Source organism: Corvus cornix, chromosome 26, assembly GCF_000738735.6.
Source record: "Corvus cornix cornix isolate S_Up_H32 chromosome 26, ASM73873v5, whole genome shotgun sequence".
In the NCBI taxonomy this organism is placed as follows: Eukaryota; Metazoa; Chordata; class Aves; order Passeriformes; family Corvidae; genus Corvus; species Corvus cornix.
The window spans coordinates 6,349,199-6,375,718 of record NC_046354.1 but is presented as its reverse complement, the minus strand read 5'-3'; the positions used below and the strand labels follow the sequence as shown (position 1 = coordinate 6,375,718).

Below are 26,520 nucleotides of genomic sequence, written 5' to 3'. Positions count from 1 at the left end.
TGGTTAGTGCACATTGTGATTCTGTCAATAATGGAACCAAAACTGCAATGCCAAGGTCAGGAGCTGAAATCCTGCTTCCTGCTGGATGAGGGTGGGTGGGAGGTACAACACAAGGACTTGGTGAGCTGTGGGATTCTCTAACCTTAATGGGGAAATAAATGCATTCTATGTTGAGAATTGATTCTGTGTTTGCATTCATAGAGTTAACAAATATATTTCAAATAAATGCGCTGCAGAAGGTTTTTTTTTTTTTGCATCTGGAAAGTGAAATTTGCCCTTAGTTTGTGGGATTTTGAAACAATTCTACAGCAAGTACCTACAAATGTCTAATAGACTTATTTATGGTCTATAATTTCTGGTCTATAGGTACCCAGATACTGCTAAAACAGTACAACTATGGGCCTCTTGTATATGACAGCTTTTATTGGCAGGATACTGTTTTGATAATGTAGATTCTCTTGAGAAACTTCTGTGTTTTTGATCAAAAATTTAAGATGTTGGATCAGTTTTAAATGTCTATTGGAGGAAAAAAAGAAGAAAATCTAGATTTCTCTTCCCACTCTGACTACACTGAAGCAGATTGAGTGAAACTATCCAACTATCCCATGCTGGTACTTAAACCTTTATAATAAGACATGTGGCTCAAATATTTTCCTGTTTTAGGAGTCTCATGCTGTACCAAAGGTCTGAATGCTTTTAGCTCCCTTTGAACTTTACAAGGCCCTGATAATCAAAGATTTCTGGTTATTGATCAAAGAACAAAAGAGCCCGACCTTGACATGTGCTTGACTTTACAGATGGAAGTATCAACCCCCCCAAATTGCAGCTGTTGTGCTGCAGAGGAGTGTTTGGGTCAGTGCTGGTGTTCACTGGAACATTCCTTTGTTAGGAGTCTGTATTTTGGAGGCATTTTTCAGCAAATTAGATGTTTCTGCCTGGCCTTATAAGAATGTGATGACCGTTAATATGTAGCTAATTCAGAGCAGGCAATAAGCACCTAAATGTGTGTATCATTAATTTAGATATCACAGCACTGTGTAGTAAACACATTTGTTCCTTCTTTTGCCCTGTGTCACAAGGTTAATAGACTGTTACAAGCTGATGTTCATTTTAATGCAAAACCCATGAGGCTATTTATCCAGTTAACAGATTGACTATTTGACACTTTTTTTATGAAGCTTTCGTTTCACTAATCTAAGACTGAAAAAAAGGTATTTTATCAACCCTTTCAGATTCACAGGAGTGCACAGACTTAGGTGTCCTTAATCCTGAATAAGGGGGATCAGAGACAGCTGTTGAAAGGACCCAGAAAGATCCTTGTGCACAGGAGGTTTTTCCTGTCTGTGTATCCCATGTAGTGACTCTCAAAAATCCTCAGAGATGGTGTAGTAGGGATGTTTTGGGGAATGTGATGGTGGTTTTGATTTGCCTTAATTCCGAAGCAGCAGGAAGGAGCAGACAGTTATCACTTACTCTATTTGTGATGTGTCCAAGAAATTGTATTTCAGTGCAGAGAGAACTCGATAATCAAATGACTTGGGGAAGAGCAGAGGGTGCTAAAGGGAGAGACTGTACTTCACTCTTTCCACACAGGCCTGAAATGTTCAGTTATAGAATCAGCCTGGCTTGCTGGAAAGGTCTGTCTTAAGACAACCAGGACAATCAGTGTGTCAAACAAAGCGTGTGCTTGTGGAACAGTGTGTGGTTCATGTATGGGGAAGGGGCTGGAGCCCCAGGAGTGGCTGAGGGAGCTGGGAAAGGGGCTCAGGCTGGAGCAAAGGAGGCTCAGGGGGGACCTTGTGGCTCTGCACAAGTCCCTGACAGGAGGGGGCAGCCAGGGGGGGTCGGGCTCTGCTGCCAGGGAACAGGGACAGGAGGAGAGGGAACGGCCTCAGGCTGGGCCAGGGAGGTTCAGGTTGGACATCAGGAGGAATTTCTTCCTGAAAAGGGTGGTCAGGCATTGGAAGGGGCTGCCCAGGGAGGTGTGGAGTCCCCATCCCTGGAGGTGCACAAGGAACAACTGTGTGTGGCACTCAGTGCTCAGGGCTGGTGGCAGGGTGGGGGTTGGTCAGGCTGGACTTGATGATCCTGGAGGGCTTTTCCAACATTCACAATTCCATGATTCTGTCTGGTGTCACTGCACCAGCCTTGGCAAGTCTGAAGCTGAGCAGAGCATGTCAGACTGCAGGGCAAGATCAGTTCCCCCGAGGGAGGAGGAAATGGGATCCATTCTGCAAGATTCCTACAGAATTCTGCAGGTGGAGGAGGAAAACTTCCATCAGCTGTGTCGCTTCTTTGTCTTCTCCCTGACAGCTGTGGGGTGATCCCTGTGCTACTCCAGGATGTAGAATAATCAGTTGAGTCAATGAGGTCCTGTGATCTGTCTCCATCTTCAAATGATCACATAATTCCATTAGATCCTGGCAAGCACTGCTTTCTTCAAAAAGCAACTGGTGTTGCTTGAACAGCTCGAATAAATAGCTAGAGGTCAGTATTGCTTAAAAATTCCCCCGGAGGAAGCAGGAAGTGTCTCAAGGCAAGTGGAGCAGGCTCCAGGAGAGTCACTGTAATGATACCAGCAGTGCAAAGGCAGCAGGAAACAGCAGGGGTAGAGGTAAATGCAGAAGTTTTACTTAAACACTTGATCTGAGAATGATCTTATGGAAGAACAGGAATACTTGGCACATTCGAGAAAGAAAAATGTGATTTTTAATGGCAGAGACACTTGGTGTTGAAACAGCCCAAATAATGACTTGGTTCTCCTGACCTGGTTTCCAGCATAGGAACTGGTTTGTCTGGGTTGTGGATTTGCTGTGCTGCAGCACAGCATGTGCTGAGTCCTGTATTGGGGCAGCTGTGCTGTCACTGGGACACCTCTGCTTTGGAAACAGAGACTTTTATCCTGCATATCCCAAAAATCAAAGTGGTAAGACCCGATGGACCTTCTTGTGTCCTTGTGGAAGCAGGTCTGATACTTCAGGAACATGCTGCAGAAAACAGATCATTAGGGAATACGGAGCACAAATCCTGAAAGGATTTTCCTGATGTTATCTGGAGCCCAGGTGTGATCACCTGGTTCTTCCCCAATGCAGGGTTATCCCACTTGGATTCAGTAGTGGTCCTGGTCCCTGCAGGAAGTGCAGGAGGACAAGCAGGTGTGTGCAGGCTCACGGTGTTTCCAGCTGCACGAGGTCAGAGCACAGCCTGACTGCAGGGGCTGTCCCACATCCAGGGGGTCAGAGCCATCCGTCCCTGTCAGAGCTGGATTCTGCAGCACAGCTCAGAATCACAGAATCATGGAATTGGTTGGGTGGGAAGGGACCTTAAACTCATCCAGTCCCACCCCTGCCATGGCAGGGACACCTTCCACTGTCCCAGGATGCTCCAAGCCCCATCCAGCCTGGCCTTGGACACTTCCAGGGATGGGGCAGCCACAGCTTCTCTGGGCACCCTGTGCCAGGGCCTGCCCACCCTCACAGGGAAGAATTTCTCCCCGATGTCCCATCTAACCCTGCCCTCTGGCAGTGGGAAGCCATTCCCCCTTGTCCAACCTGGGTGTTTTCTTGAGAGACATGAGACACAAACTGCTCAGGTAAAGTCCTGGTGCACTTGTTTGTGAAGGAAGTGCTGGAGGGGCTGAATGGTATTGCAAAAACCCTGTGGGTACTGAACACTCAAGGGTCCATCCAGAGACATGAGTGTGCTGCTGTACCGTGGTCTCCAGCATTTCTCCTTCAAGTTACTGCATTATCTTGTTTATTCCAACCTTTTTAAATGGAAATACTAAAAGTTGGTAATGGTAGGAATTACAGCTGTGTATATATGTGTAAATGTAGACACAATGAGATGGAAATTAGTTTCCAAGGAGGCTTCACAAAGGCATATCATAAATATGAGAGGAAGAATCAGTTTTTACCAGCTTTCATATAACCGAAAAGTTAAAAATGGTTACTTTGCTGTTTGAATAATAATCCCCAGAGAAAGCAAAAGAATTCAGACTGCTGAACAAAACAGCCTTTCTTGAGGAGAGTTGGAGAATTTGGGGGAACATTCCTGTTCAGTGACTCTGGAGCAGCTGTACAGGCCCCAGAGCCTGGGGGATCATGAGTTGGTTCAGGAAGGGGGAAGGTTGGGTTGGTTCACCTGAGCCCTGTCACCACTCCTGCCACGAAGGTCCAAAGGAGAGGTGAGGAAATGAGGCTGGATTTCAGAAAGCAGCTAAGCCAACCTTCCTCTTCAGCCTTGGCAGAGGAGGAGTTGGTGTTTTGTCTTGGATAGACAACACACACCAAATTCTGAAATACAGGGATGGAAACCTTCCAAGTCAGAGTTTAGCACATTGAGTTCTTGCTCCTGGGAACAGCCTCAGGATCTCCACTCTGAGATAAGGCAATAATCCCCATGATTGCAGAGCTTAAAGCTTTCCATCTTAGGAGTTTTTCCAAAAGTTTTCTTGGAGAACTTTTACACCCAGGTTATTTGCAGAGGAGAGTCTGAGGCTAAGTAGAGCCTCTGTTGATGTCAGGGGGTGTTGGGTTCTCTGTGCTTGCAAGCAGCACGTGTTGAAGTGTCTTTGTGGTGGGTGTGAAGTTTGGTGCTGCTGACCTGCAGCTCCTGCTCTCTCAGTCACACTGGCAGCATCACAGAAACCTGTGCAGCTGCCGAGGGCTCCTGGAAGAGGTGTGGGGGGGTTTTCCACTTCCTCCTCCTCTTCCTCCCACAAGTCCCTTAACAGCGTTTTCAGCCACAATTCCATTGGTCACGTGTGGAGATGCTGCTCCTGATTGTTCTGATAAATCCTTGGAGTTTTCACTGCTCTGTGAAATAATGAACTACAACATAACAAGTACATGGCTATTGCCTGACCTGTGCAACTTCTATTTACCTCTGTGAGCTGCAGAAGGAAAAATTTACATATTGGAGGTGTGTTATAACAAGGAAAGGGGCTCATTTTTAATATTATTTTTCCCTCAACATGAATTTCCTGGTGCTGGAAATAATTCTAATTCATGTTCTCATTTTTTCTGTACAGTTTGCTTTATTCATGCTGTTGTATTTCATTGCATCCAAGTGAAACTGCTGGTTTGGAATGAGTTAGGATAAAGCTCTAATAACTTTATAACTAAACATTTGCACTTCTAGCATGGGACTCTCAGCCTTTCATTCTCTGGTGTTCTGATGTTGAACATTCTTTCTTGCTGCTATGGTTCCATTAAGAAAACAGCCCTTTATCTCCTGCTCAGATTCCCAGTTCATTGCCCAGCCTTAGTAATCCCACTTGCACGCTCAGTAGATATGGGCAAGACAGATGGAAGAATCATCATTTTCCAGACCAGAGCATTAACTGGTAGATGGATCCCTGTGAGTTTTCCAGCCCTGTAACTTCTGTTTTCTGTTGAGGCAGGAGTGTTTTTCTTGTCTGCTGCGATTTGGGACTTTTTCATGAAGTTCTGTGTGCTGGAGAGGAGGGGCAGGATGGTGCACAAACCTCCCCCATAGTTTCACACAGCCTTAAAAAGCTGTATTAGATCAGCTGTATTGCTAGTGATTGACTTGATTTCAGGGCCATCTCCAGTGTAAGTGTCTGTTTCCTGTTGTCGTTGGATCATTTTCTCAGGAAGTCTCTCAATTTGAATTCAGTTTGGGTTCCCTGTTAGCACAAGGAAGGGACTGACTGCAGCTGTCTCTGAGCCCTGAGCCACTGGTGGCTCTTGAATTGTCTAATGACTTGTTCAGTCAAACAGGGCCTTTTAAGGATTGCCCATGGAACACACTCAATAAGTTAGCACTGACAAGGGAACGTTCTGGATGCAGCACTAATCCCCTGTGTGCTAATTGGCTCCAGACTCAGCAGCCTGACAGGGCTCCCAGCGGAGCAGGCACAGGGATTGTCAGTGCCAGCATCTCTGGGGAGTGAAGCACATGTTGAGGTCGATGCCCCTTCTTAAACTTCCCAGATGATGATTAGAAAATGGATCTATGACTGAATTACAAATATCACCTAAAATAACATAGGAAAAAAGGAATAGAAACTGCACCTGTTGTAAAGCACCAAAGTAGCTGTGGGGTTCGGCCATGGGGCTTTCTCTTCCTGTATTCCGTAAAATCCCAACTATTGCCTCTCCCAGCTATTTACTGTGCTATGTGCTGTGGTAATTAAACTGAAAATGCTTATCAGGCTGAACTTCAGTGGCCCCTCTCCTCAGGTCTGGGGTCTGCACATCATCACTGCACCTGAGCCCTGGCAGTGGGGCCACAACGATCTTTCTGTGGTGCCCCTTTTACATCCCTTGGCATGGTGGTGTCTGTTCCAGCATACTCTGATAAGCACAGCAATAAACAGGAGCTGTGTTCTGGCTGAACCTGCTGCTGCTGAATTATTTTCTTTTTAATCTAGATGGTTTGATTTTTTTTTTTTTTTAAATTTCATCCCATTTTAAAATCCTTTTGTTAGGGTAAAATGCAGATTTATGGCTGTGTATTGGGAGAAAGGGTGGTTTCTATGGCTCTGTTGACTCCAGCATATTTTTTCATCCCTTTCTGTCAGGGGTGAAAAATAAATATATACAGAATGGAGTGTGATTACCCCTGAGCAGGGGTCCAGAGCTCACTTCTTGGAGCATTATTTGCCACGGAGCTGCAAAGGAAGGAAGTTAGAACTTCTTCCTTTCCCTCAGAGGTGTCAAACTGAAATACAATCTGCACTTGTGCTCCACTGAAACATGCAGCTAAAGAATTCATATATTCAGTGTCATTTGGAGACACGAACATGAGGTCAGGAGATGAGAATCCTGGATTGTGCTTGGTTATGGATTTTATTCACTGTGACTCAGAGCAAGGAATTTCATTTATTCCCTCATGCACACACCAAATGACAGTTTTTCCTCCCGTGTTGGAGTGATATGGTAAAACTGTAAATTGCAGAAGTTCTAAATGAAGATTTAAATGTGTAAAATACTATGTGGGCTGGAATGGTTTTGTTAATTCATTAATACTCCTGGGTTTTGTGGTCGTTAATCCCTTCCCTGACCTGCCCTTTGAATCATCCCGACGCTGACTGAAGATGTTTTAATGGCTCCCCTTCTGAGGAGTGCTCAGGACAATGTTCTGAACCGTTTCTCTCCCTCGCACGTAGATTTGATGTGACAGAGTCCGTGCTCTGCACTGTAATAATCCAGCTCCTCACGGGAACGCTGGGGCCCTGGCTCTGGAACTACACGGTAAAGCCTTAACCTGGCAGCAGCATGGGCTGAGCAGGGCAGCACCTTTGTCATGCACTGCTCTGTGAAAAGCAGCTTCTCCAGGGGATTGCACCGCTGCTTTCGTGTTTAACACAAGGAGGAAAAATATTTGAGCAAGTAGGAAAAATTTGATTAAACTGGAAACAAATTTTTTTGAAAGCATCATGTTTTGCTTGAAGCCAAAGCAAAGCCTGCCTGTTCAACAAAAGTTTGATTTTAAACTTTTTTTTTTATCACAGCTTTGGCTTCACCTAAAAGCCAAGCAGGGCTGTAGAAGCAGCTCTAAGTGTGGGTGTAGAATAATGTTGTTGGAACTACTTTTTGAAGAAGCTTCTTTTGTTGCTGCGATTTCAGTACCTTTCCACCAAAAAACCAGAATTTCTTGGCTCTTTCAGGGAACTGTGTTTTGTGTAATAACTTTAAAATTCACCAGTTAGTGGTTAAAAATGTCTGGTTTAAGCTCTGCCGCTTGTAGCTTCATGAAGGAGTAACTTCCTTTCCTGCTTGTCTTTATTTTCAAAATGCTTTTCCTTATGTCTGTGCTAAATAAATCCTTCTCCTCTCTAGTTTGCTGGCCTTAAAAAGGACTTCTCTTCCTTATTTTGCCTCTTTTTGTTTTTTTTTTTTCTTCCTAACACATATGTGGCTGAGGTCCCCTCCCATTAAAATGTTAGCATTAAAAGTGAATGAGTTAGATTCCTTGAAATATCTCATAGATTATGATTATTATTGATGAATTTTTAGCCTGGACTTTTTCCTGAAATATTTGAGGATATAAGAATAGCTTTTTGATCTCTTTCTTAGAGCTGCACCAGATGTTAAATAAAAGTGAGGTTATTTTTTTTGGTGGTTGGTTTACATACCCATTGTTAAACTCGTGTTGATGCTAATTATTTTCTAATAGTTCTTCTGTTTTTTCATGTAGTAGTTCAGCAAAATCTCTGCTTTCAGGAGGTTACTTAGGAAGATGAATTACCAGCTCTGCTTTAGATGCAGCACCATCAGCAATCTGGTAAATCCCGATGTGTCTCCAGCTGACCCTGGGAGCTGGGTGGCTCTGAAGGGAGTCAGGTGGCATCAGTGACATAATTTTTAAAATACTTTGTTCATAATCTGTGAAAGGCTGGAAATAGAGTCAGGAAATGGTAATTTAGTAAGCAGTAATCCAAAGGAAGGAAGACCTTAAATCAAGATTTTAGCCTGTGATATCAACATCTCAACTGACCGAGGAGTTGCTTCGGGCGGAAAGAATTATCAAATCACGTCGTTCTGAAACACTCAGAGCTCTGAAATCATTCCCTGGGGGGTGGAAATAACTCAGATGGGTGATAAAAGGAAGTTGTTTGAACTGGACGAGGACAATTTGCCATGGGACGGGAGGGAGGAAGGGCAGGTGCAGAGGACCTGGGGCTGCTGGAGATCTGCAGTACCCCCTGGGACAGGAGGCCTTGGCCATCCTAGGAGATACTGGTGACACTGGTTTTTCAGCCAGCTGGGGAGGGGGGGGTGAGGTGATGGGCCAGGCAGGGCATTTTCATAGAATCCCAGGATGCTTTGGTTTAGAGGAACCTTAAAGCTCATCCCGTTACATGGCAGGGACATCTTCCACCATTCGAGGGTGCTCCAAGCACCAGGCTGGAGCAGCCTGGGCCAGTGGAAGGTGTCCCTGCCCACGGCAGGGGGTGGAACAGGGTGAGCTTTCTAACTCAAACCAGGCTGGGGTTCTCTGGATCTTCTCTTATGTGGGAAGACTGTACAGGTTTGTAGACTGGCAAATAATCTGCGTTTCAGTTTGTCACAGCAGGGAAAGGAGGGTCAATAGAGGAAAGCACTCCAGTGTGTGCAGGAGAATCCATGGCAGTGTCACCACAGGAATTGCAGCTGCCCCTGGAAGCTCTGCAGGAGTTCTCCTGTCTTGTGAATTTAGGCAGATAGTGAGAGGTTGAAATGTGCATTTAAAAATTCACACTTTTTATCCTTCCCTGACTTTATTTGAATTATATCCTCAGATATTCTGGTTTTCAGCCAGTGGTTCACCCCCAGTGCAGTGCTGACATTGCCTGGCCCTATCCCTGCCTTCTACAGCACTGCTGGTTATTATTCTTCCCTAACATCACTTTGCTGCAGAATCAGTATTTCTCAGCATTATTTTCAATGTTCTCCCCAGCCTTGCCATTGGATGTTGTGTCTGGGCATTTTAGTTTGTTAAATAATGAGTCTGGGCTCTTTGCTCTGTTGTCAGCATCAGCTCTTTGTTCTTGTTCTTCTCCTGGATGTTCCTGGTGATCTTAAACCTCAGTTCAGGGTCTTCTGTTTATTTTGTAGAAGATGAAAAAGGCCCTGGTTTATTTGAAGAAGAGATTTTTGGAACTTGATTCTTTGTGTCCACTGAACTCGTACAATAACTTTCCGTCCATCTATTGTAGTGTGGGAATGTCTTGGGGAAAGGGTTTGTTTCATTTTCTTCACTTCATGGGGCTTAGTGATCCTCCACACAATGTGCACAATGTCAGTGTCTGGGCAGTGCTGACATGACTCAGTTGTCAGGAAACATCAGGCAGCAAAGCTGTCAGGTTGGGGGAAGTGTGGCTCCAGTGATGCCTGAAAATAACCCACTTAATAAAAATATCCCAGTTCAGAGGCTTTAAGAGCTGCTTGCAGAATTCATGCTGCTTGCTCTTCCCATTTGTTTTTTCTTAGGATTTCCACTGTAGTATTTAAATGAGTAAATAAATACAAACACAAGTTGAAAATAGAATCTTTGAACTGGCTGATTCCCTTCTTGCTTTGAAATGGTTTTCCTTTCTTACAGCTCTGTGTGTTGTACCTGCTTGTGTGTAATTAAATGTAATTATAGTAATTAAATGAGGCAGTCTGCAGGAACAAAGGCCTTTCCCTATTTTCTACTTTTTTTCCCCTTATTTTTCTACTATAATTTGATAAATGATCCATTACTCCAAAATTGTGTTTTCTCTAATCTTTACCATGGAAGAGTCACTTGAATATGCAATGGAACTTGATGTAGAATAAAGTACAGTAGTAATGATGTCATATTGAAGCAGGAGCATTATCACTCTGCTTTGCAAATAAATTCCCCATCCACTAAAGCAGGCTGGATGTATTTCCCCTCAAAAAGAAAGGCATTGGTCAGTCTCCATTCAAACTGAGCAAGTGCTTTCCTGCAGCCCTGCTTTTGCCTTCCCATTTTATTAGGTACTTCCCAGCTTTACCAGAGTTTAAAAACAGTGTGGTGGCCCAGGCACTTTATGGATTTTTTTGATTGCTAGCTCATTTTACCTGGCGCAGGGCATAAATCCAAGTTAATCATTAAGGTGTAAGAATGTCTTCTGCATCACCTGACCTGTTAACGCTTTCCTGGCAGGGCAGATATTCCTTTGCTCATGTCTCTCTTGACAAAACCATTGTTGCTTTGGTTTATAATGGCATTCTTCCACCTATTTTTCATTCCAGGGGCTGTTTAGGACTTTTATGAAGGCTGGTAGCAATCCACTTGACTGTCATTCCCGTTTATTCCTCCCCACTCTGGAGCTGCCCAGTCCCACTGGCTCAGTGTTGGGTTCTGTGGCTTCCAGGGGCTGAGCAGACCTTCCCTGGCCTCTCCTCAGGCCTCACAGCATTGCTGAGGTCATGAAAAAAACCACCAGGGAAGCTGATGTGCTGGGAATTGGGACAGGAAGTTCTTTTTTGGTCGGATTGTTTTAGCCAAGCCACTCTCCTGAGCCCACTGATGGTCCTGACCAGGAGATGGTGCTGGCCAAGGAGAGAAAGTGGGGCTGAGAGGGTGTTTTTGGGGGAAGAAAGTGGTCGGATTTTAAGAAAGCTGGGATGACTGCTGCATGTAGCAGCACCATAGATGTGTCTGGTTCATGCTGTGGTTGCAGTTCCCTTGAATTCAAGTTAAACCCAGAGAGGAGCAGTGTGCTCCCTTCTCTAGCTTCTGCTTCCAGATGTTGTTCCCTTCTGTGGTCCAGCTTTGGTCTGTGGATTCCTGGATTCTTAGATTTCTGTCTAGAGGCCACTTGACATCTAGTAAAAAAATTCATTGAATAATTCCAACATCAGGCATGTGCTTTAGTGATATCAAGCCTATCATTCTGAGTCATCTGACAGTGGTTTTAATGGGCATGGGATGTTCCCAGGCCTTTTTCCTCCATGAGATTAAGAATTTATGCTTTCCTTAGGTGATAGTTTGGTGCTTAATTTCTCCTCAGTAGGTCTTAATGCTTTTGTCTTCTGTTTTAAGGAGCCATTTGGTATTAAAAGTACAGAATATTAAGGTGGAACTGAAGTTAAGACTCATATTTGTTCTGCAACAGGAGATTCATACTGTGAGTCAGGGAGGAGTTTTTAACAAATATCATTGGCTGCCTGATGCTGTTTCTGTTTGAGTTGGAAGGGCAGAGCCCTGGGCAGGGGAGTAAAGGTTGTGCCATGGCTGTGTAAAGGTAAAACTGTCTCCCTAACCTCAGTCCAGGCACTGCTCCCCATGTATTTGTTGGGCTCTCAGCCTTGTGCAAAGGTTTCTCTGGCAGAGTAACTTGGGTTTCCATACATGACATTACTTTATTGTGCATAAGATTCCTGCTGCCAAAAGAAACCTGGTTTCCTGCCCAAGGGAAGCTGTAAATTGGACTCACCTCCATGAGTTATTAGTCACTGTTTCTGTGAACTTTCTCCGTTTCTTTCTGTTCTTTAGGTGATTGACAGAAGTAGTGAAATGGGCTAAAACGTGTTCCTGTGCTCCTGGAATGGAGCTGCTCCAGCCCTTCCTTGGCTGGACACACTGAGAACACATTTCCATCCTGACTCCAAGGGCTGGGAGGAAGCAATTTGCATTAAATCAGTTGGTTTGTGCGTCTCTGCTGACCATTTTGATTTTTTTTCTAGCAAGGTACCTCAATTAACTGCATTTGTTTGTATCAGGACTGAAAACAAGAGATCTTTCAGAACATTCTTCCCTCAGTGGAAGTTAGTTTTTCCCCCAGCCAGTTGTGATTGCCTTGCAGGATTGTTATTGAGCAAATTGAATAGAGGAGGAGCCCGAAGGTTATTTCCTGGGTGTCCCATCTGCAGGTTTGTGTAGTGAAAACAAAAATGACAAAGCAAAGAATTGTGGAATGGGTTGAGTTGGGATTAAAACTCATCTCAGTCCACCCCCTGCCAGGGGGGATGCCTTCCATGGGATTTAGGTGCAGCCTTGGAATTAACTCTTGTGCATATGGCTCTGCTGCTGAAACAAAGATATTTTTTGGCCAGACTGGAGATCCTCAAATGAGAGGATCCACTCCCAAACTGGAACAAAGACTGTGGAGAAACACTGAGCTGATACTAAAATCAATTCCATGGTCCTGTAGCTCATTGAAGGCAGACAGAAGAAAGCCCACCCCATAATGCTCCTTCCCTGTGCAGGTGATATCAGCAGGGTTTTGTCACAGCACAGCACTGTGTGTGCAGGAAGTGATTTGGAGTCTTCCAGGTAGAAGTGTCTGGTTGGAAATAACAATAAGCCAGAAATGTTTCAAACTGACTTGAAGGATTATTTTTGATGCAGCACTTCAGGGCAAGATACTATTATATGGCTATAATATATATGTTATATATAACATACATCTATGTGCATAGATAGAGAGATATAAAATGTGTATGTCTATTTATAATATGTATAGTGTATATATACCCCATATATCTATCACACCAGCAAGTCCATCCTCTTCATTTCACTTGTATTTTTATACACTCCTATTTCTGGCATGCATTGTACACTGTTTTTCCCTCTTTCTACCTCCAAGACTTTTACATGCTCTTTAAAACAAAGCCATAAATTCCCTGTTTTCTCCCATTCTTTCCTGCAGCTCACCCTGGCTCTGCTGGAACCAGAAGTGGTTTCTCTTCTTGCTGCCACTGCACCATTTCCATCAACCCTTTAGGGATTTGTCTCTTTTCAAAGCTTGATGCTATTCAGAGAATATTCATATTAAAATAGGGTAGGGACTATAATAGGGATTTAAAATATCTTTTTAGAATTTTATCATCTGTACTAAATTCTTTTTTTTGGTGGACAAGGTTAAAACTGAATATTTATTTCTGCAGCTGCCACTGGGCAGTGAAGAGTTCCAATGTTTCCTGTTGATAAAATGGATTTCTGTTATTGCAGTGAAGTAAAACAGAAGTATAGCACAACATCACTCTGAATTTGAACAATAAAGCTAAATACATTTTTGCCTTTTAAATTATTTGTGAGTTTTTCCTCTTCTCCTCAGCCTTTTGGGGTTGTGCATGACAGAGCTGCGCCGCTGAGCTTGCGAATAACTGACTTGAAACTGCTTTGAATAATTTTGCTTTTTTTTTGGCTTTTTGTACCTAATCAGAATTGATGTGACTGAAGTACAAATCTTCATAATAATCCTGCATTTACTGGCAGTGATTGGAGGACCACCTTTTTGGCAATCTCTGGTAATTTTGCTCATGTTCTTACTTTATGCTTTGTAATAATCCTGTGGTCACTGAAGGACTCTTGCACATCTGGGCACAGTTTCACTTCTGCAGGAAGGTTTCACTTTTCCTCATAAATGGAAACAGATTTTTGAGTCCAGATCACACAGAGTGAACGGTGGATTCTGGCTGTACCAAAGTCATTAAAACAAGGTTATTTTATACCTTTTGCATGCAGGTGGAAAGCTATCAAACATTGCAATCCTGGCCAACACCTGAATGAATTCCATGCAACAAACAGTGGAGGAATATTAAACTGGGATGAGGATTTGGGGGAGGCTCTTAGAGAGCAGTTGGGAACCATCAGTAAACAATTTGGCCTGAATGTGGCTGATAACTCTTGATTTGTGCAAGGGGAAAACCCTCGATTGTCAGGTGATCCTGATGAAATGAGCTGCTGGCACAGCCTGGCTGCAGATGTTTTATATGTATCTGTGTGTATATCTATATATAATATAGGCTCACCAGGCCATGGCAGCTAACAGTTTGGTAATGATGATAATAATAATAATAATACAAGAGTGAGTATTACTGAAGCCACATTGAGCTATCAAAATGCCATTGTGCACAGAAAAGCATGTATGTGCATACATAAATTCAAAATATATAAATTTACTGGAAATAAAATCCAAAGCATTGATTTCCTGGAAGGTTTTCCTAGTTTTTCTTCCTGGCTATTGATCTTCTCTGTGTATTTGATAAATGCAGTTCTTAAGGAGAAAGAAATGTTGATTTCAATAACACTGAGAGATGGTCAAAAGTCCCTGAAAAGCTTCACCCCAAATGGATGAATTTTTAATCTGCTCTATGTAATGGGAGCAGTGAACCCACAGTATGTGGAGAGGATCCCAAATGAGCTAATTGTGGCCATCCTGATTTTGCTGCTTGTGCTTTCAGGCTTAAAAACCCAAAGACCTTAATTAATTATATAAACTGCAAAGTAAATACCATCTAAAGGGAATGAGGGTGGGTAGGACTGATTAGAAAATAAAAATGAGGCTGCACATCACTTTATTGGTGCTAAGTTTTCAAAAAATACCAGTGTGGCAAACATTCCCATGCAGCTATAATTTAATATTCGGTGTTACAAAGAGAATTTCTCAATTCATGTTCTCAGTTTCCTTTAAAAATAAATAGTAAAGGGGGAAAAATGCTGCCACAGCAACCTCTGGCACAATTCAGTGGTATTTATGTGAGCTTAGAAATTGGTCTCTTGTTATTAAATAGCTTAAATAACTCCATAACAGCCTTTTCAATAATGCTTTTCAGCAGAATCTTGACATCTATTAGAAGTTCTGGGTTGCAGCAGCATTTGCCTAAGGCAGCTCCCAAAAATACTAAACTATTTTGGTTGGTTTAATGGAGCATTTCTCCAGAGAACAATCTTAATCAGGTCTCCCATGACAATCCTGTTTAATTCAATGAGTGAGATTTTTGTGTTCACTTAGAGATAAATGTTATTTACTGCTTGCAGAGCAAAATAAATCACACAACCCCATCTCACCCAGCCCTCTCTAATCCTTTAATACTTGATGTGACTGCAAAATTGGTGGCTTGGTATTTTTTATTTGCTTCTGTCTAGGGGAAATACGGAGTAAATGTGGTTGTGTACTCAAACATTCCACTTTTCATGGGAAAAGCAAAACACTCTGAACAGGCAAAAGGCAGAGTTGTGGATTTTGGCAATTGTTGCTTTCATTACCTTTCCTTTATTCCATGAAACTATGTGTGCCTGTCCTGGCTCCCTCCTTTCTGGCAGTGTAAATTCTCTTCAAAGCCTGTTAAATGCTGCTCCCCAGGCTCCTGGAGCTGGGTGATTCCTGTGGGATGCTGAGTATCCCAGCTGGAATCACTTGGGACATGCAAGTAAAGCAAGGAAGCTTAGGGTAACTCGTTTAATACATTGATTATTTGGAGTTGATTTTCCTGCTTGAAGGCAGAAAAGTGCTGCGATTGCTGAAGTTTTCTCCCACAGGGTCTGGAATATGAAAAGGCACAAACGCTTTGGGAACACGAAGCTGGAGTTTGGCCCTCTGGAAGTTGTTCCTTGGGCAGATGTGACTGCAGGATATCTGGACAGCTCCAGACTCCAGCTGGGATCCAGCCCTGTGAGAAGGACTCCAGGGGCTGAGTTGCCCAGCTGGGATTGTGGGGTTGGTGGCAGGAGCAGTTCCTGGAGGAAGCGGCTCCGTGTCTCCTTACATGCTCCTCCCTGCTGCTTCCACGAGCCCTTAGCTGGGCTCTGCTCTGGCCTATTTCCTCATAATTTTGCTTTTTAAATCCCAATTTGTGCTGCACAAAACTCTGATGGAATGTACTCTGGAATCCTGGCAGTAATTTTCTGGCAAAATATTCCAGACTTGCTTTAATGCCGGCTCTGGCCACCGCTGCCGACTCCGTCTGTTGCCTGCTGCCCTTGGTTCTTGCCATGCCTGGGCTCTTCCCAAACAGAATCTGGAATCATGGAATGGTTTGGTTTGGAGTGGACCTTAAAACTCATTCAGTTCTACCCCCTGCCATGGGCAGAGACACCTTCCACTAGCCCAGGTTGCTCCAAGCCCTGTCCAGCCTGTAATGCTACTTTCCCAGGATTTACCTGGATTCAGCAGCTCTCTGGGCACTGCAGCCTTCCCTCTGTAATCAATCTCAGAGGGTTTAACAGAGAACATGATTTGCCTGCAAAAGCTGTGACTGGTGATACTTCCCTGCATTGCTGACATGGTTTTGGGCAGTTCTGCCTGCATGTGGCTTCAGATGAAGCCCCTGGAATCACCAGGAAGGGCAGAATAATTGCAGGGACTGTAGTGATAAATGGAATACCAGACAAGGAAGCCTTGTGGCTGTCTTCCAGTGTCCTCTGAGTTAAAATTCAGGGGCTGCAATGCCACTTTGTAGGAACATTTCCCTCTCTCCCTCTAGTCAGAGGGGAAAAAATAAAAATAATCTGCTATTTCCTTGATTTTGCTGCTTCCCACTTTTGGCCTTGCTGCTCCCATTTTGTACACGGAGAAATTCAGCAGGTGCTGACTTTTTAATCCACTCCTCTGGCTTTCCTCTGCCAAATTTCTGTATGTGGCTGTTTCTCATTAGTATTTTCTGCAGACATGTTTTGCACTGATGCAGCTGCTTATGTAGGCCAAAAGGAGGCCAAACTGGGTGTTAAAGCAGTGTGGCCTTCTCCTCTCCTTCCCTGAGCATCCTTCTCCAGTGTTCCAGTGGTAGTTGGGAGTTCACGGGGTGTTTTTCACAGCCAACTCCTCTTGTCTTGGGGAAATGTCAGCCTTAATGTCCTTGGACTCCTGTATGCAGTTTGCTACTGTTTCCTTTGGCTTGTAAAAGCCAGCTCACCCCGTTCTTTAAATACCAAAGTATCAGTTCTGGGGCAGAGGCCAGCACAGGTACCTGAGTCCTGAGCCTCCTGACATTAATGAATGATTGCAAGTACTGCTCCAGGCTGGCAATTCAAGCCTTCTCTTTACTTATCTTTATTCTTTCTCTACAGTCTTGCAGAAAAGGCCTTTTTTTTTTTTTTTTTTTTTTGCCTTAGCAAGGGTGAAATATATTTGAGTGTCATGAAACTGGGCAGGGTTTGGGGAGTGGGCTGAACAAGGCATGGAGGATTAAAGCTCCTCTGCCTCTTATTCATGCCCTGGAAAGATCAAGAGATTCACTTGTTGAGTGGAATGGAAAACTTAGGATCTTCAAGAATGATCTTCAAGCTCTGGGAGCATTTGGACAACACTCTGAGGTACAGGGTGGGATTGTTGGGGTGTCTGTGTAGGAACAGGGATTGGACTGGATGCTCCTGATGGGTCCCTTCCAGCTCATAGTATCCCATGATTTATCTTCTGAATGCTACTCTGAGAGTGTAATTAAAGAAAAATAGAAGCAGCTTGACCTTCTTTGAAGTTCTGTTCCTGGCTGGACTCACTGGGGAGCTGAGCGTTTATTCAGTTGAGTGCCACGACTTCAGCTCCCAAATGAAGAGCTTTTAGCAGTTGAATAGATACAGTTGGGAAGTTTTGGGTAGTTATCTCTAAACCCTTGCATCCATAACATATTTCCTGTGGTTTAGTTTGGACTATTTTCTTCTTCATTTCTAGTTTTTCCTGTTCTGCTTGAAACATGACCGTTAAAAGACAGAGGAAACTTTCGAAACTGCCTGTGCTCGTTCTCCCCCTCTTTAGCAACCTCATCCTTCCTGGGTCACTGACTCGGATCTGGCTTGTCTGATCTCTTTGCTTGCCTTGCCCAGAAGATCAGATCCAGTCCCTGAAGGGGTTTATCTGACCATCCCAAGTGGCTCTTGCTCTGCCCAGTTTGATCTTGACTGCAGCTTCAGGAAAGGTGATGATTCTCTTCCCTGGGATGATTTAGGGCAAGTTCTTGGTTTCTGTCCATTTCTCTGCTTTTGGTGTCTCTTCTCTGGTAACTGAACATATATCTGGCTTTCTGGGAAGCTTCATGGAAGGATTTTTGGAAAATACATTTTTCTCTGTAGGAATGTCAATCTCTGTATAGCAGAGAAAGAAGAGCAAACGTTGTGTTGGAAAGTGGAGTGTTTGAGTGCACCTGAAATATTAACCCAAATTTGAGTTTGTGCATATTTTAACTTCTTGTCTCTCTTCCATTAAGATTCCAATACTGAATATTCAGGTGAAAATATTCCCAGCTCTCTGTACTGTGGCAGGAACCATATTCTCCTGTACAAACTACTTTGGTGTGATCTTCACGGGTGGAGTTGGCAAAAATGGATCCACTATAGCAGTGAGTACCTTGGGCTGCCAGTTCCTCCTCAGCACGGAGGCTCTTCAGCCACAGCTTGTATTTAACATAAACCCTCCTCCTTGGGAAATATTTTCCCTTCAACTCCTTGCTGGCATGGGAAAAACAAGTTAATATTGTGTGTGTAAGAATAGTAGATTTAGGAGTCAGAGTTTTAAAATTTTTGAATAAAAGTACTCATTGTACTTTGATATTTGTTTTTGAATTAATGAGACCCAGGTTATACAAATACACTCCTCTCTGAAGAGTTCATAGAAAAATCCTGTGCAAAAATCCATTCAGAAGGAAAATTTTCAAGAAGATTCTGGGTTTGATCCTTATAAAAGATCTATTATTCATACTACCAGTGTAAAAGAACAAGTGGAGGTGTCTGCACAAGCACCTTCTGTTGCAAATCTGATTTTTTTCCCCAGCACCAGAAATTTTCCACCACATTCTCAGCTGCTGCTTGCTCAAGTTTCACCACTTTTTGTTCCTTTTACCAGCATTCAGAAAGAAGTTTCTAATGTGACTTTATTTTTACCCCCTCATTGCACACCACGTGCAGGGCTCTTGGAGGTTTCTTTGCAATGTGCACATTTTATTAACCTCGTGCTTTCATCTCGCCATAGGGAACGAGTGTCCTCTCACCTTTTCTCCATATTGGCTCAGTGATCGCCTTGGCTGCAATGATCTACAAGAAATCTGCTGTGCAGCTCTTTGAGAGGCACCCCTGCCTCTACATTCTGACTTTTGGCTTTGTGTCTGCTAAGATCACAAATAAACTGGTGGTGAGTGTGCCAGAGCCTTCCTGAGTCTTGTTGCAGGAGAACTTTTTGTAGATGATGGAGCTCTCTGTGTGTTCCACTGAGTAACTTGCACTTGTTTGTATGCTGAAGAGATACTCGTGCTTTGCTTTAAGTAGCCTGGAGGTGCAGCAGAGCCTTTTTCTGTTTGAAAGGGCAGTGGAAACCTGGAGTTGATGCTGTGCTTGCACAGGCAGCACCAGGACAGCTCAGAGCTGTTTCTCCGCCTTCCCCAGCTGTTAATTCACACTTTTGCAGTGTATTTGTGCACATGTGTGAAGAGCTGGGCTGGAACAGAGGTGGCTGGAATCCCCTTCAGATGCAAAGAGGAGGAGGGTTTGTCAGAAGGAGAGGAGGTGATGGAGCTGCTGAGGTTTGCTGAGGGTTTAACTTAAAGAATTGGAGGGAAATAGGGGTTAAAATCATTAACAGGTTTGTACAAGGGCGGAGGTGTCAATGAATGAGGGTTAAACAGCTCCTGCCTGAAATATCATCCCAGTTCTGCAGGGCTCTGTTGGGCTGCTGTGAGCTGGGTCAGTGCTGGACTTATCTCACAATGGAAGAGTTCAAATTCACAGCGGAGGAAGAGTTTAAGCTCACAGTGGAAGAAAAGTTTCTTTCTTACCAGACCTGCTTTGGTGCTCAGTCCCATCCCAGCCGTGCTGGGCAGTGAGGATGGAGTGTGGGGTGGGTTCTGTGCCTGTAGGGAGGTGGGAAGGTCACACTTGAACACCAAAAATGTTCATGAAATTGTAACCAGACAGAGGTGGTGATCCTTGTGGAATGGGAGAAAAAGAGGTGGAGAGAGAGGAACACCAAGTGTCCCTGACTTTTGAAGCTCCAGCAGCTGTGAGATTTTGTTTCCAGGCTCAGCTTTAAAATTTACCAGTCTGCTTCAATTTCACTGTTTGGTTTGTGGCAGGAGGAGCAGGTGGGCTGGAAAACATGTTAGTTTTTTTTCCTGTGCTACATTCTCTGCAAACCCTGCATCTCTGTAGCTGTGGAGCTCTGTGGTTCAAACAATATTGCTGCTGCCACTTGAGTATTTGATATTTTGCAGTAAAGTGGCTTTGTGTATTCTGAAAATCACTCTGCCTTGGCTGGCACATGTTTATTTCTTAAACTTCTCTTTTTTTTACTGCAGGTTGCCCATATGACCAAGAGTGAGATGTATCTGTATGACACAGCATTCATAGGCCCAGCACTGCTGTTCCTTGACCAGTATTTTAACAGCTTTATTGATGAATATATTGTCCTCTGGATTGCCCTGGTGAGTCCAGACTCATTTTATTAATTAGCTCTGCCACTAATTCATTGTGTTGGCTGTGCCCAGCTGAGTCCCCTGGCGGGGATGGGACTGAGAAGGAACATCACAGGGTGGATTTGAAGCTGGTGCAGAGCTGAGCAGGGTCACAGTGTCCCTGGCTTGGGGTTGGGACAGTCCTGGGCACCGTCTGGGTGAGGGGATCGAGGCCCTCCCAGTCAGTTTGCAGAGGACACCAGGCTGGGTGGGATGTGCATCTGCTGGAGGGGTCTGGACAGGCTGGATCCGTAGCCAAGGCCAGCAGTGGGAGGGTCAACCAGGCCAAGTGCCAGGTCCTGTCCTTGGGTCACAGCAGCCCCATGGAATGCTCCAGGCTTGGGGAAGAGCGGCTGGGAAGCTGGGAAGGGATCTGGGAGTGCTGGTGACAGTGGCTGGACATGTGCCCAGGTGTGCCCAGGTGGGCAAGAGGCCAATGGCCCCTGGGCTGTCAGAGCCATGGTGTGTCCAGAGGCCCAGTGTGGTGCCCTGTGCTGGCACTGCTGGGGCACCTCCAGTCCTGGGATCAGTTCTGGGCCCCTCCTGACAAGAGACATTGAGGGGCTGGAGCGTGTCCAGGGCAGGGAACAGAGCTGGGGAAGGGTCTGGAGCCCCAGGAGCGGCTGAGGGAGCTGGGAAAGGGGCTCAGGCTGGAGCAAAGGAGGCTCAGGGGGAACCTTGTGGCTCTGCACAAGTCCCTGACAGGAGGGGGCAGCCGGAGGGGTCGGGCTCTGCTCCCAGGGAACAGGGCCAGGAGGAGAGGGAACGGCCTCAGGGTGGATATTTGAAAAAAAATTTGCTGAAGGAGTTAATCAGGCATGGGAATAAGTTGCCCTGGGCAGTGATGGAGTCACCATCCCTGGAAGTATTCAAGAGGTGTCTGGATGTGGCACCTGGGAACATGGGTTAAGGGTGATTATGGTGGCTCTGGGGTGATGGTGGGACTTGATGATCTTGAAGGTCTCTTCCAACCTTGATGACTCTGTGATAATTTAAAATTTTAAAGCACTGTAGCACATATTCAAAGCTTAGATTAGAATATTTTGCAGATGAGTGTTGCTGCCTCGTTAGCAGGGGCTCTAGATGGGCAGTGCAGGGGTGCTCTGGCTGTGCCTTAAGCTCTGGAATGTCCATCCTGACTCCAGCACCCATTGGGAAAAAGATCTTAAATTCAGCTCATCTGGGCTGATCAAATGCTCGAGTTTAATGTACAAAACCAGTGTTAACCTTTTAGTAAAATTTTGTTGATGTGATGTGATGTGAGAAGACGTTGTGTGTGTGGCTATCACCGTTCAGAGTTAATAGGGCATTTCACGGTATCTGTGTGGCTGCTGTAACTCTTCTCCACTCTCTCATTGTAGAATTAAGAGTCTGTCTTATCTTGGGCTGGAAAGAAGCCCAGCATTCCCAGAAACCCTTTAGGGGGGGATGCCCCATCCCTGGCAGTGTCCGAGGCCGGGTTGGACAGGGCTTGGAGCAACCTGGGCTAGTGGAAGGTGTCTCTGCCCATGGCGGGGGTGGAGCTGGATGGGCTCTAAAGTCTCTTCCATCCCAAGCCACGGTTATTCCTGGGGTTGGAGATTTAGCTCAGTGGACCACAGTGCTGTGGAGTGTGGGCTCTTACACCCGTGTGTGGCCCTTGAGGAACATGGGGGTGTAACTGTGGATGATTTTCCCCTGTGCAGATCCTGTCCCTGTTCGACCTGCTCCGATACTGTGTCAGTGTGTGCAACCAGATCGCTGCCCACCTGCACATCCACGTGTTCCGCATCAAGGGCTGCCCCTCGCACTCAAACCACCACTAGGGACGGCCGCTGCCGCAGGGGAAGGGAGGAGGAGTTGGGTTTCCACGGAATGGATGAAGACTTGTAGGAGACTAAGGCAAAAAGCAGATAAGAACAAAGTAATTTATAATAATCAATGTTGTATAACTTTTCTTCTTTGTTATCAGTAACACTCCTAACTAGTCTCCTGCCTGAGAGAGTGAATTTCAAGTACACCCTAGTCAACTCTTCACGTAGTCAACTCTGTTGGTTCCAAGCCCGGGAAAGCATGCAGGGAGTAATGCTCTGTCTTTGTAATTACCTTGATTACAAATTAATCTCTATATGGTGAATGGATCCCCACCAACTGAAGTTTCTAATGTAGTATAATTACAGCTGCAATCTGATTTGCTTTTAATTTTAATATTTCATCATCTCTTAGTGATATACTTGTTTAGTGTCCACTTGGAATTTATTTACTAAAGACCTGAGCTGGTAAAACCCAGAGATATCTCACTAAGTTGTGTGGCTGCAGCAGCTGCCAGGTGGGAGCCAGGCTGGGGTGGATTTTGCTCGTGCATTGCTGACAAAGCGGTTTCGTGCTGAACAGGGTCCTGCGAGCCAAGGGGTGCCCGGCATGCAAAATAGTGTGGTATCTTTGTCAATTAATTTTATTTTTTTAAATAAACATTATCTAAAAAGACAACTTATTTCTCAATTTTCTTCAGTGGAAAAGACTATAAGAAAAAAAAATTACTGTTTACTTTTTTATGTATAAAACTTAAGCAAAATTTCCTTTCTGCTCTTAATAAATAAGAATTCTGAGAGCAACAGTTGTCTTGAGATGTGTGTGTTGCTCTGTCCTGCTTAGACTTGTGAAGGACAAACCTGCCTGCACTTTAGAGAGTGCTTTTATGTGGATCATGTTGTCATTTCAGGATCTCAGAGAACTTTGCCTGCTATATAGTGCAGTAAGTTTGGGTTTCTTTCTTCTGTTGTTGTTTTAATACTATTTTAATTGTGGTGAACTGCACAAGGGACACCAAGTTAGATTAATGGAGGGTTTAATTGCATGTTAATGAAATTACCTGGTGCCATGGGCCCTGGCACTGAGGGAAACTTCAGCCCCTGAGCAAAGGGGCTGATGTGCAGAGCAGGGAGTGTCTCTGAGCAGGATCTGCCTTGGCTGTGGGGGAGCTGCTGGGGACAGAGCTGGAATGCTGGGATCCCATGTCTGAAATCCTAGCCCTCTGACCATGGAGCATCTCTCTGAAGATGGGAAGGAAACTTCTCCTCTGTGCTGGGAGCCCAGGCCAAGGCAGTGCCTGTGGACAACGACATGGCTCTGAAGGAGCCAAACACAGCTCATGTTCAGAAAAAAAGCCAAGCCAAAAAACCCCACACCTCAGTAACAAAGTCAAAACCTCCCTCAGCTCCTGGAAGCGCTGATGCGGATTTCCTGTTATACTCCAGTGATTAGAAAACGTGCTCAGGAAGTGGAGAGAAAAACTCAGTTCCTGCAGTGCCTGAAGAGGTTTGAAACCCTTGTTCCCCCTCCCTGGGCAGTGCTCAGTGTCCCACTGCTGTGGACTGAGAGATTGGGCTTCCTTGTGTCCTGGCAGGGACAGGACTGGAGAGGACATGGAGGAAGGTGGCTCTGGTTTAGTGGTTGAAGTGTTTGTGGGGGCAGAGCAGGCTGGCCCTGCTGGGCTGTGCTGGGAAGTGGAGCAGAGGTGCCAGGTCCTTCAGCTCAGCCTTGGCACAGGGATGTGCCCAGTGTTGTGCCTTCTGTGCTTGGAAGACTCTTGGTTCCTTCCTGCAGGGTGACACCGTGTCAGCAAGTGAGATGGAGGTCCTGTGTCAGCCTGGGGGCACGGGGGGAGTTGGGAACATGCTCAGGATGAGGAGGAGACTCTTGCAGGGCTTCCCCACTCCACCCTTGCACTGCCACTTGGAATCTTGTGAGCAGCAGCTTTATGGCAAGCGCAGCTGAGGGTTCTCTGGGCACCTGGCCCTGTGTTGAGGGTCTCCTCAGGGTCCCTGCTGGGCTGGAGGCAGAGAGGGCATTTGGTTCCTGCATCCTGACACTCCTGGGGCAGCTCCCTGACACTCCTGGGGCAGCTCCCAAGTGTCCTGGAGCTCTGCTCCAAGTGCCTTGGTGCCGGGAGCATCTCTGTGTGTGAGGTGACAGCTCTAGAATGACATTGTTAGATATAAGTGGCATTCAGGGAACTCCTTAATTGAGTTTTAACTGCAGTGAGCTGGGGAAAGGGTTGATTTGGACAATGCAGCCTCTGCTACTGCTCTTCAAGGGGAGCAGGTAAAAGTCTGCAAGGGAAGAGCCTGGAAGGGTTTGAAAGTGCCCTTTACAAACCATGTGTTTCCTTTCATCAGCACTGAGTGGGTGCAGAGCTGTTGCTGGAAAGTCCCTCCCTGGAGTGTGAGTGGTTTCCTCGAATCAGAATCAGTCTGGTGCTTCATCCAGTCCAACCTTTGACCAAACACCTCTGTGCCCACTTACCCATGTAAACAACGAGATTCCTGCTCTCAGTCCTCAGGGCTTCAAGATTAGGCTGCTCCAAATAATTTGATACATGAGACTGGAGAAGAACCAAAGCCTTTAAAAAGCTGTGTAGGACCAGACTTCCATGTGCAAAACTGAAGCCTGCTGCTGTTCAGGAAATGCAATAGGACACCTTTTCCCGAGCTTTTCACTCCCTGGAAGTCTGGATGACCCCAGCCAAGAAACAACTCAATTTCTCTGCTGATGCAGTTTCAGTGTTATCAGGGAACAGTCCCTGCTGGCAATCCAAGCCCTCTAAAGTGCTGCTGTGGCTCTGGGTATGGTGACAGATAATGGAATAAATGACCTTTCCACCTGCCTTGTTTGTGGCCATGGCTCACATCAGACGTGCTTGTGGGGCCGAGAAGGGGAGCAGGGGATTTGTGGGCTCAGCCCGATCTCGTGATGTGCTCTTTCACTTTTGGTTGTGTCCAGAAGATGCTCAGGAGGAACTTCTGCAGCAGCAGCACCTGGGACTGAGAACATGCCCTGCTAGAAAAATACAGTTCTGCTCTGCAGGTTTTCTTCTCCATTTGTAAAGAGAAGCTGGAAGTTTCCCCTGGGTGTTGTGTTGGCTCTTTAAGCGCTGCTGAAGGAGTTTCCTTGCTCTGATAAGGGGTTTAACACAGGAAAGGGGCAGGTCAGGACACCTCAGGGCCTCTTTCTGTGTCATCCAAGTGTCAGCTTTGTTTCAAAGCAGTATTTTCCTCCTCTTCCCATCCTACCCAGCTCGCCCCAGGTATCTCCAGTGCTGCTGTAGCCCAGCTGTGAGTGTGGAATGGAGCTGCAGAGGAGTTGAATCATTTCCAGGGTGTGAGGACTGCAGCAGTTCCGAGGTTACGGCCTGGTGGGCCGGGAGTGGGGTGGGAGCAGGGGCTGTTCCTGCCCTGGAGCCGTTCACCTCCAGCAGGGTGAACCCTCCCAGGACTGCTTGCTGGCACTGAGGCTGCTGGCAGAGGGTGACACATGCCAGAGCATGAAACTTATTTTCCCCAGGGCAGCTGCATAGCGGGGATTGAGTCCCAAATCAGCAGCGGGGCTGAGCTGCCTGCTGTTGTCTGGGTGGTGTGAGCTGGCCAGTGCTCTGCTGGGAACTATGTTAACAATTTAGCAGAATAAATGAGCTCTTTCCAGTTCAGGAAAACATTTCTTGGCACTGTTTTATTTACTGTAGGCTTGGATCAAGAGTTGGGCAAATCTCGAGCAGGAAGAAAGATTTAAAAATACGCTGTGGGTTGTGCTGATGTGCTGCAGTGTGACCCAGCCCCGGTGTCCCTGCTCCCAGCAGCCCCAGCTGAGCCTTCCCAGTGTGTCCCCAGCAAACAGCCTGTCCACCCTTTGGGCATTAAAGGGAAGGTGTTAAAGCCAGAACTTAACAAATGCCTATAAAAACCAGGAGGGTGTCTTTTACACAAGGAGACAGTGATAGGACAGGGAGGAATGAATTTAAACTAAAATAGGAGATTTTTAGATGGGATATTGGGAAGAAACTCTTCCCTGTGAGGGTGGGCAGGCCCTGGCACAGGGTGCCCAGGGAAGCTGTGGCTGCCCCTGGATCCCTGGCAGTGTC

The 26,520-nt window shown here is 45.5% G+C and overlaps 1 protein-coding gene across 3 annotated transcripts in view; it reads left to right on the top strand.

Annotated features, from left to right (window-relative positions):
• The window catches only part of CEPT1 (choline/ethanolamine phosphotransferase 1), a 30,157-nt gene extending 7,042 nt beyond the window's left edge, over positions 1-23,115 (top strand). For 2 of the 3 annotated variants that reach the window (XM_039565147.1, XM_010404529.2), the window contains exons 5-9: positions 13,631-13,715; positions 18,390-18,521; positions 19,151-19,309; positions 20,469-20,594; positions 22,310-23,115. In XM_039565147.1, coding sequence (XP_039421081.1) covers positions 13,631-13,715; positions 18,390-18,521; positions 19,151-19,309; positions 20,469-20,594; positions 22,310-22,429 — 622 coding nt within the window. In that variant the 3' untranslated portion in view covers positions 22,430-23,115. Of the gene's footprint in view, positions 1-7,135; positions 7,221-13,630; positions 13,716-18,389; positions 18,522-19,150; positions 19,310-20,468; positions 20,595-22,309 lie in introns of all 3 variants that reach the window. The other variant, XM_039565149.1, reaches the window with a different exon arrangement.
• Positions 23,116-26,520: the final 3,405 nt, after the last annotated feature.